Raw genomic sequence first — 10,465 nt, 5'->3', positions numbered from 1 at the left:
GGGGGGGGGGGGGGGGGGGGGGGGGGGGGGGGGGGCCGGGGGGGGGGGGGGGGGGAGGCAGCGGCCCCACGCGCCTCGCTTCAGAAGCCAGCAAGTGACGGAGGCGAGACTGGACCGGGCCACCGGCTACTGTGCGGGAGCCCGGCAGGGGGCCAGCCCAGGGCGCCCAGGCAGACCCACCAGAGCAGCGGAAAGTCGGGGAGGCCGATTAGGGTGCCCCTCCTCTATTCCTTCCCGAACCCTCCCCCCACCCTGGCTCTCGAACCTGGGCCTTCATGTCCTGCAGGGTGCGCCCTGGGCCCCTGTAGACTTTTCCACGTGTCTTCACCAGGGCGCTTCTGTCAAACGTGGCATCCTGGCTGCTCTCACAGGGGTCAGGGCTTGGGCCCCTTGGTTCCCCGCAGTCCCTCACCCACCCCTGAAGCGTGGGAGGCGCCCCCTCCAGGCTCCTGGCTCCCCCTTTCAGTAGCTGCCGTTTTATTGCGCCATTCATCCCCCCTGGAGAAAAACTTCGGTACTTGAACAAATTTGCCTCTGTGTGTTGTTACTACTCATCTATGTTCGCTTATTATACAACGCAAGAGGGCGAACATCTGTCTCTCTGGGATCTCTGCCAAAAGGGAGGCCCAGCCCTCCCACTGTTCCTGTGCCCGTCCTGTAGGCCCTGCAGTGGGCAGAAGCACCAGGCATTCACTCAACCAATATTTGTGTGGACCTACTATGTGCCGGGCACGGCGTGGTCCAATTTAACCCTCCATTCCTCCCTCCCTTCCTCCACCCACCCCTTCCTCCCTCCCTCCCCATCTCTCCATCCCTTCATTCATTCATTCCTCCATCCCTACACCTATTGACCCACCCTGCATAGAGGGAGCGAGCTCTGAAGCTGCATCCAGGTTGAGAATCCTACAGTGTCCGCATTGAGCACCCACTGTATACACAGACGAGGACTGCATTTCAGGAGCTGTCCACAGAACGTGGGACCCCTTTCTCGCCTTCAAAGAAAGTCAGTACAAATGTATGAAAGGTTGGGGGCTGCTGCACAGTCTGCGAGAGGTGTGTGTGAGCACCGAGTCGGAGCCGAAGGGACGTGCCTGAAGGGAAGGTGGGAGCTGAGCCCTGGAGGTGAACAGGGCTTGTTATCGGAGGGACAGCGCAGGCTCAGCCTGGAGTCAGTGCCTAGCGCGTTAAGAGGCCAGTAGTTTGGGCCCAGAGGGCGATCACCTGTGGTGGAGCAGGTGGAATAGAAAAGACCAGAAAGGCATCAGCCCCGGGTGGAGGAGGCCGGCCCAGCCAGGCGGAGGGTCTGGGAACGTCCCTCTCAGCTCGGGATGGAGGCACCCATCCCTCTCAGGCTGGGCCCCAACCTTCAGATGATCTAAAACAGTGGTTCTCAACCTTCCTTATGCCACGACCCTTTAATACAGTTCCTCATGCTGTGGTGACCCCCAACCATAAAATTATTTTCGTTGCTACTTCATAACTGTAATGTTGCTACTGTTATGAATCGTCATGTAAATATTTGATATGCAGGATGTATTTTCATTGTTACAAATTGAACATAATTAAAGCATAGTCACAAAAACAATATGTAATTATATAGGAGTTTTCCGACGGTCTTAGGCGACCCCTGTGAAAGGGCCGTTCGACCCCCAAAGGGGTCGCGACCCACAGGTTGAGAACCGCTGATCTAAAACTTCGCCCCTCCCAGTGGACTGTTCCCACTGCTGACACCCAGAGGCGTCCGCCGTTACAGAAACAGGGTTTGGCTTCTGCTAAAAGGCTCTCTAGTACAATCAGAGGAATTGGGGGGTCTCCCTGTTGGTGTACTCTTCCCTGTAGCCCAGCCCCCCAGAAATGCGCTCAGCCTGGGCTGTCTAACTGGAGAGAGATTGGTGAGTTCAAAGTGAAGTTCATGGTGAAGTTCTCTCTCTTCAAGTGTAATAAACACACAAGGCAATTACATTCTGTTGTGCAGTTATTAAACTTTTGAGAAACAAATATAATAAAACGTAGACATTGGTAGAGAGGTTAAAAATAAAATAAAGGCGGAGGATAAAAATAAAATCGATAGCCACGGGTTTCCCGGAGCCCGTCCCCGCCTGCAGGGAGGTTACCTAAGAGTTGAGAGTAATTATGTGCCACGAAAATAACATCGGCCTGGGCCGAGGCGGCCAAGGAAGCGCTGCCCTCCCCACCGCCAGCCGGTTTTAGGTGCAGCCTGGGCTCAGGGATCTGAGCAGCGTGGGTTCAAGTCCTGACTTCTCTCCCGGCTCCGACAACCCTTCACAGCTGTCCCCATGGGTAAGGACAAAACCTTGGCTATTGGAATTATTTCCAGAAGGCAATGTGAGGAATGCCTAGAAAGAGGTTCTAAAATATACATAAAAAGGTCCCGCCCCGCTGGTATGGCTCAGTGGTTGAGCGTTGACCCAGGAACCAAGAGGTCACGGTTCGATTCCTGGTCAGGGCACAGGTCTGGGTTGCGGGCTCCATCCCCAGTAGGGGAGCGTGCAGGAGGCAGCCGATCGAGGATGTTTCTCTCTCATCTGTGTTTCTATCGCTCTATCCCTCTCCCTTCCTCTCTCTAAAAATCAATAAAAAACACATTTAAAAAAAAAAAAAGAAGGTTCCTTCATTCAAATGAGAAAAATCCCCGTGCAGATGCCCAATGCACAGGTCTAATGACAGTGGTAGATATAAGATTTAGGTCTTCAAACTGGATCTAAAATAAAATCTAGCAAAGCCAAGCGGCTGGGGGTAGAAAAGGGAAGGGATTGGAGGAGGGAGGCGGTCCAAGCGTGGAGCTGCACTATTAATCTAGGCCTACAGGGGGCAGAGGTGCTGCAATGGGAAGGGCGAAAGCCTACATACTGGTAATTCTTGACCCTTCGCAGACACCGTACCCAGTTTCCTCCGGGGGAGGGTTTAATTGCCCGGAAACGGAAGTTACGTTCTTTTTCGCCCTCTTCGCCTCTGGCTGCTTGTTGTAAGTACCTCTTGGGCGGCACACAGGGAATAGTGGGGATAATCCGAGGTAATCCACGGCCGAGTGAAGTCTTCGGACCCCCGGCCTGGGTCAAGGGTGCGAGGAAAGAGGATGGAGTGCACTGGGGCCAGCATTTCGGGGGGTCGGGGAGGGAAAGCGGGGGTCCCTGTTGGTCCCCGCGCCTTGTTCATGCTAATGTCTGTCCTCCCCGCAGGCGCCGGCCGAACGCTCCGTGCCTCGCAGCCATGGTGAGTACGGCCCCTGCCTGAGACCTTCCCGGGGAGGCGGGGGCCCCGGGGCGAGGGTCTCCGGTGGCCCGAGAGGGGCCGGGGACGCGACCGTCGCCATTATGTCTGGCCAGCAGCTCATGCCCCGTTTTCTCTGTGTCGCAGCCTCGCAAGATTGAGGAGATCAAGGACTTCCTGCTCACAGCCCGGCGGAAGGATGCCAAATGTGAGTGGTCGCTCGGGGGTGCGGGTGGGAAGGATCGCGTTGGCGTGGAGCGGCCCGCGCCCCGGGAGCATCTTCCCAAACGCCAGGCGGGAGGCCCTTTAATAGTAAACATTTTTAAAAATCGCTCCCTCGTGGCTTGGGTTTGGGGCTCTGAACGGAAGCTTTACTGGGTGAACGTCTGCCAGTGCGTGTCCCGCAGACCCGGGATTGGTGCTTGCAGGTTCGGTTCTGGGCTGAGTGCAGGCCCTGCTCGCGGGGAACTTTATTTACTAAGTAGTTTCACCCCTGCGGGTCTTCGTGTCTCGGGGTGTACAAGGGGGAAAGGGACGATGCATCAGAAACATCAGGGCGGGCCTCTGCTTGCTGTGCGCTGGCCCCTGGTGCCCGGGTGGGTATTCTCATTCCTGCACTGGACACAGGGGTCCTGCCGTTACCCCTTCATTGTAGTTAAAGGGGGTCCGGGGACTTGCGCTTAATGCAAGATAGAGCGTGGATTCATGCGCTGTGTTAACCCAGAGTCGTCTTTTTTCTGCTCTATAAAAGCTTCCTCTCCCCCTGAGGGTTCTCGCGAAGGGAAAGTTAGATCTTTTGTGGTCGTGGGGCCGGGACGGGCTGGGAGCCGGTCCTCGCTATGCTTCTTGTCTCCACGGGAGGAAGTGATGTCGGGAGAGCCTTTCAGCGGGAAGGCGAGGGTCCTGTTTGTGTCCCTGGGACCTGCCGCAGGCTGCGCCTTTGACCCTCTGGTAACTGGAATGAGATGGGTGTGGGGACCACAGGTGCCAGGGTGGCCCTGTTGGTGTGCTGTCCTGCGATGAAGAGGGGGTGATCTTCGTGTCAGTTTTAGTTCAGACCAGGGAATTTGGGGTCGCTGCCTGGCTCAGTCCCGGCTCTAGCGATAGCGGTGGCGAAGGTAAGCATGACACCATTTCCTTGTGTTGAGGGGTGACCGTGTATGAAGATCCATTAGAGACTTTAATGCGTTGGAGAAATGAGACCAAGTCCATTGATTCGTTTGCATTTTAATTCTGTTTGGGGGCCTGATTCTAGACTGTCCTGTGAAGACGGGTCATGGCCCCCTGGACAGAATAGGGCATTTTTTAATTCTATGATGTACCGTGTACGTTTCACTGCTAGGAAGTACATTCCCATTGCATCTCCAAAACTCTTGATCTTGCAAACTGAAACTGTGCCACTAAATCAGTTTGACTGACCTAGGGACCTCTTAAATGAGATCAGACAGTGTTTGTTCTTTGTGACTGGCTTTCTCATGTAGCATAACGTCCTGGAGGCTGAGTCACCCCTGGTATGGGTGACCACACTGTTTATCTGTTCATCCTGCTGCAACATGGAGGGCTTTCCACCCTTTGGGGTATGCACCTGTAGCTGGAATTAATGCATCGTGTGATGATGTAGAATGCACGTCTTTTAAGAGATCCTATACCTCACAAGTGCTATAGGTGTACAGCAGGCGCTAGGGCTGATGCAGCCACTTTAGTGAAGGCGGCCAGTGCGTGTGCCGGCTGAGCCACCGTGCCTCAGCTTCCTGCTCAGTGCCCTGTCCCTGTAGCAGCTGTTGGCAGAAACGGGGTTGTGGTACAAGCTGACCTGTGCTGCTGCTGTGACATGCTGAGTGCGTGTCTGGTCAGGTGCTTGGGCTGAGCACAGGAGCCCTGTTTGGTCCTTACCCCCTGCCTCTTGATTGGCCTTCATGTTAACAGATCCTGCGGGCGAGCGCCTGAGCTGTCTTTAAAGAAGTTGGGATGCGGGGTGTGATGTCCCTGAAAAGACTGGCCCTCGGAGAAGCAGTTGTCTTCCAGAAGCCTGACCAGACTCCCCAGATCTCACACCCTGCACTGGGGTTGGGCTGCAGTTGGGGCTCCTCGCCGTCTGAGTGCGGGGCCTGAAATAGAATTCGGAGGCAGTGAAGAGCCCAGAAACAGGCTCCGTGTCAGTTTTAGGAAAAGTGTGAGCGCACACTCACTGCTCTTTCCCATCGCCCCCGAGTGGAGCGGCGAGTTCTGGTCCCAGCAGATAGCCCATCTCCTTGCTTTATAAACTGCTTCCTTCCCTTCAGAAAATAAGACGGGGACAGTGTTCTAGGGTGTGTTCAGCGTACAGATACATAGACAAGCCGTGAAGGTCAAGCCCCAGGTGCTTGAGAATTAATAAACGGGAAAAGCGGGTTTCCGGCGGTTTTTGAAGATTGGGGTCATAGAGGGCAGCTTGTTTTCTGTTTCGACGGGACAAGCACAGCTGTGGCCGTGGTTGTGGTCACAAGTGCCACTTTCTGCGTTTGTATGAAGCAGGTGAACCATGTGATGTCTGGTGCAATTAAATTACTGATTTTGGTCTGTTTGGTAGCTGTCAAGATCAAGAAAAATAAGGATAATGTGAAGTTCAAAGTCCGGTGCAGCAGATACCTGTATACCTTGGTCATCACGGACAAAGAGAAGGCCGAGAAGCTGAAGCAGTCCCTGCCCCCGGGTGAGTGAGCGGGATTGCTGGGCAGGCGCGCAGGCTGGGCGGTGCACGTGTCGCCGTCCTATTCATGAGTAGTGCCCAAGGAGAGGCAGGTCCATTTTGTGGTCTAAGCCTCTGCTCTTGCCACTGTCATGCGAGCGTGGTGATCTACAACGCGGTGGCCAAGGCGAATTTGTTTCCCTCTTTCATGCTTTTCTAGTGCAGAATAGTAACAGCTCACACTTACTCTGCCTCATTTCATCCCACCAGGCAGATGCTGGTTTTGAGGAAACTGATTAAGTACCATAGGCCCTGAGCGTGTGTTAGACAAAGGGCCACCCTGGGGTGGAGGAAGCCCCCCAGGGAGCACCAAGCAGCTCCAGAGGCTGCCTGTCCACCGTGAAAGTTAGCCGGTACTGCTCGCGTGTGAGAGCTCGGCCTTGTGGGAGCACGCTGGGCCCCTTTATAAAGGCTGACAGGAGTTTTTTTGTGTGTTTTTTTTTTCTTTTTATCAAACACTAAATATTTTATGCAGAACCTCCTGGTGGACTTAATGTCTGAGCTTTGTGAGCCTTCTTAGCTCAAGAACAAACCCAGACAAGCAGCGTGACTCTGTCTTCTGATGCCTCGCGTTTGCCTCTCTTGCTCTAGGTTTGGCGGTGAAGGAGCTGAAGTGAACCCGACATGCTGATCTGTATTAAAACGTTAAAAATCTTCTCGTGTGTCTTGTCTTTGAAGGCCAGAAGGGAAATGTCATGGGTTGCTAGACTCTGGTGGGGATGGGCTGGGGGTCCTGGTGGCAGCTTCCTTGCATCCCTGATCTTGGGCTGTGGTCCCAATGGACAGAGAAAGCTGTTTTGTTTGAGCCTAAGTTTGAACATCAGTAGATGGCAGTAGGCAGAAGAGCCGGGTGTTTGTGGAAATGAGCCAGCATCACTCCTTTAGATAAAAGGAGCTCCCTGATAATGAAAAGGCTGGTGGAAAGGAGTTGATTAGCCTTGGAAATGGTTGCAAGCGAAGCCTTGGTCCTTGGAATGTAGCCCCACTTTCATGTCCATGTCCTCCGCCCACCACAGCCCCCGGGGCAGGAGGGGCGTGTCATACTGAGAAACTGTCCCCCAAGGGCTGCTCACGGGGACCTCAGGAGCAGGGCGCTGCAGAAGGTGAACGCAGGTGCGAGGGCAATTTGGAGCCGGGCTCAGGGAACCTTAAAGCTGAGAACTTGAGTGTGTGTTAGCCCAGCAAAGAGGAGCCAGGCCTCCAGGCAGTGGGGCAGAGATGGAGTTCATGGGGCTGGTGGGTGTGTGGATGGGCCAAATCCCAGCATGAATGGCTATTTAGGTCCAGCCAGGCCTGACTGGGATTAAATCCTGGTTCTGCCCCTTGCCCACCTGCTTGTCAACTGAGCGTCCTGAAGAGTGCTCACAGCTTGGAGCAAGGCTACTCCCCGGTGAGGTGACAGGCCAGCACAGGCTGGGGCTCCTAGACCCTTGGCAGGGACGTGTCCCAATATTGCCTCACTTTCCAAATTGTATGGCAAATGCCCATACTAGAACTTTGTTTTGTTGTAAGGGTTAAATTAGGTACTGGTGAGGATTTAGAAGTGCTCTTGTAAATTTGGGAGATGGAGGTGGTGGTCGTGTCAGCATTGACCACAAGATGGAGACATGCTCCAACAGATAAACCCTTGACCAGGCCAGTCTGGAAATGGTTTACAAGTAGCTAAGAGCCTGAGGCTTGATTTTTCTGTAAGTTTTCAGGGTGTTTGAATTGGGTCCTGAAGGACATGGCTTCTATTCCGAGTGCTCAGTGACCCGTAGCCCCAGGCCACTTTCAGTGGCTTCAGTCCTCCCCATTCTTTTAACATCGGTGCCCACGAGGAAGGGTGTGCCGCTCTGGCTCCCTGTGTCTGGCACATTGTCCAGAGACTAGCCCCGGCTCCTAGGAGACAAGCCCTCCATGGCCACAGAAGGCAGCCTTTCGTGCAAAGTTCTCAGCTCTGGCTTGTGCCTTGCAGTCATGGGGCCCAGCTGATCCCGAGATGAAGCTGGTTTGAGGCACAGGCATGTGTTAGGCCTTCCAGTGGTTGGTGCCAGCCACCGCCCTGCTGACGTCAGCTCTCGGTTTGGGAGGGCTTGTTCTGGCTGTGCCGGGCAGGCCATGGGCCTGTCTCACTTCATCTCCCCAGGAGGCCTGTGTGTTCAGCTTCTGCTTCATTGGCTCACCTTTCTGAGCCGCTGGCCTCCAGGGATGCAGCCAGAATACTGTCTAGCTGGGTGCAGACTGGCCAAGCAGGTTTGGGTATCCCACTGTGCCCATCACCGCGCTGCTGGCCCCAAGGGAGTTTTTGCAGTTGCTGTCCTCAGTGGGTGAGCAGGCCTTCCCCTTCCCCCACCCACTCCCTCGGGCCCCATCCCAGCTCTGGAAAGGCTGCCCTATACCCCTTTCAAGGTCGATCCTAAAGGCAAGACACCCTGCCACTCCACAGGAGACAGACCCCTCCCACTGGGGGTCCCTTGTCGTCCTTTCCCTCCTGGAGGAATTCTGAGTCCTCTAACTTGCAGGCCCTTTGGGAGGCTGCAGCTGTCACCTTCTGTGCTGTTGACATGGAGGAAGGGGAACCAGCCTGTTAGAGATGCCCCCTGAGGGCCCCACACAAATACTCCAAGCCCATTCTCTGCAGCCAGCAGTGGCCGCTTCAAAGACCAAAACCCTTACCATGTGTGATGTGTGCTCTGGCTGCTGCCGACCTTTGTATTTAAAAGTACAGTCCCTGGCCAGGTTGCTCAGTTGGTTAGAGCGTTGTCCCGACATGCCAGGGTTGCGGGTTCAATCCCTGGTCCGGGCACATACAAGAGGCAACCAATGAAGGTGGAACAACAAATTGATGTTTCTCTCCCTCTCTAAAATCAATAAATAAAAAATAAGTGAAAATATATATAAGTCTTTATTCTTATGAAGGCATTTATTTTAAAGTAAGGCTTATTGGGTGTAACTTACAGTGACATTCACCCTTTTTGGTGTGCAGTTATGTGAATGTTGACATTTAAAGTGTTACTGCCACTGCAATCGAGTGTTTCTGTCACCCCTAAGGGCCCTCTTGCACCCCAGCCGCTGACCTGTTCTCTGCAGTTTTCCAGTCTTTCCTCCTTGTCACTCCCCTGACTCGGTTTGCACTTGCCCAGCGTGGTCCCTGATCTCATATCATAGTCACTGCCCCTCTGCTCTGAATCCTCCCTGAGTTGCCTCCTCTCCGTCATCCTTCAGCTCTCACCTCATCTCATTCTCCAGGAAACATCCTGGACCACCCTCCCTCCCCCCAGACTCCATCCCCCTCTTACAACAGGGCCTATGTGGGATCAAAGGCTGCCCACTCACCTATTAGATTCAGACCCCATGCAGACAGGAATCTGTGTCTTATTTATCACTGTGTCCCTTAGAACAGAGGGTGTTCCATCCAAATTTCTTGAATGAAAGAAAACCCCTGTGAGAGAAACTTGGTCTCCAACTTTTTGTGCCCCAGCTCTGGGCATGCGCAGATGAGATGGCCCAGCCATGTTCCTGGAAAACTGACACAGACCGACAACCAGGAGGAGAGGCCGGGACACAGGACTCCTTCCCCTGGCCTCTGTGGGGCCGCTGTGGGCTGTCCACGGGTGTTTGCAGGTGTTTGCGGACTCCCGCATCCAACTAGTTCCTGGAGCCAGGAACCTGGGAGTTTGCCCCAGTCGCTACTGCCCGTAGGCAGGCTGCCAGGGCCCAAGCCCCATCCCTTCAGGACCCCTTCCACTCCCATCTCCCCAACCCCAGGCTGCCCTTTGCCCTGCCCTCCACCTGCCGGCCCAGCGTCCTCCGGTCACGCCGCGCTGTTTTCAGGTGCAGAACCGTGGCCCTCTGCTGCCTGGGGCCTCTGTTGACCCTCAACTCCAGGGAAGCGCCTCCGAGGCTATCAGATCTGCGGCTGCCTCCGCGGTCCTATCAGCTGACCCTGCTCCGCCTTTGCTTTTCTCCAAAGCACCCCTAACGTCTCTCCGTGCGTCTTTGCGCGTGGATTGTTGCCATCCGCCCACTGAGATGCAGTACCCTACGAGGGGGGGTTCTGTCTGCTTTTGTTCACGACAGAACAGTGCCGGCACACAGTAGGTGCTCCGCTCCCCTCCCTTCCCCTGGGGCAGGCCCTCCCTCCAGGAGGCCTGCACAGTCCCGCCTGCTGGGAAGAATCACGCGGCTTTCCTTTGTCCCTAGTGCCCCCCAGGGGACAACTACTAAATGTTGCCCCCTTCTGTCCCCAATCTGTCAGTTCACCACCCCCAAAAGCCCTAAAACGGCCAGCCTCCCCTCCAGTGCCACGACTGCTAGTGCACCCATTGACACCTTATACCCTAGATTTGATAATAAGTAAGTAATGAGAAGCGGGGACTTAGAGAGTAACTAGGAAGAAACCGATTTAGGAGCGTTTGGAGGCTGTTTTCACTTCTTCCACCTTTTTCGCCTCGGCCAGGACAGATCCCAGATCACAAAAGGGTTCTTGGGCGGGACGCCCTGCAGAAAAGCGGCGCGATCTGG

At 54.8% G+C, this 10,465-nt stretch overlaps 1 protein-coding gene across 2 annotated transcripts; it reads left to right on the top strand.

Annotated features, from left to right (window-relative positions):
• Positions 1 to 2,910: 2,910 nt before the first annotated feature.
• On the top strand, positions 2,911 to 6,615 carry RPL38 (ribosomal protein L38). Of its 2 annotated transcripts, none has more exons than XM_005861791.2 (5): positions 2,911 to 2,986; positions 3,201 to 3,234; positions 3,379 to 3,439; positions 5,801 to 5,923; positions 6,551 to 6,615. In XM_005861791.2, exons 2-5 carry the CDS (start codon positions 3,232 to 3,234, stop codon positions 6,574 to 6,576), a joined length of 213 nt encoding a protein of 70 aa, XP_005861853.1. In that variant the 5' UTR covers positions 2,911 to 2,986; positions 3,201 to 3,231; the 3' UTR covers positions 6,577 to 6,615. The 2 variants fall into 2 exon arrangements, with proteins under 2 accessions (XP_005861853.1, XP_005861854.1); XM_005861792.2 differs by lacking the exon at positions 2,911 to 2,986 and adding an exon at positions 3,002 to 3,034.
• The last annotated feature ends 3,850 nt before the right edge of the window (positions 6,616 to 10,465 follow it).

Source organism: Myotis brandtii, unplaced genomic scaffold (assembly GCF_000412655.1).
Source record: "Myotis brandtii unplaced genomic scaffold, ASM41265v1 scaffold157, whole genome shotgun sequence".
Classification (NCBI taxonomy): Eukaryota; Metazoa; Chordata; class Mammalia; order Chiroptera; family Vespertilionidae; genus Myotis; species Myotis brandtii.
This window is presented reverse-complemented; position numbering and strand designations above follow the sequence as displayed.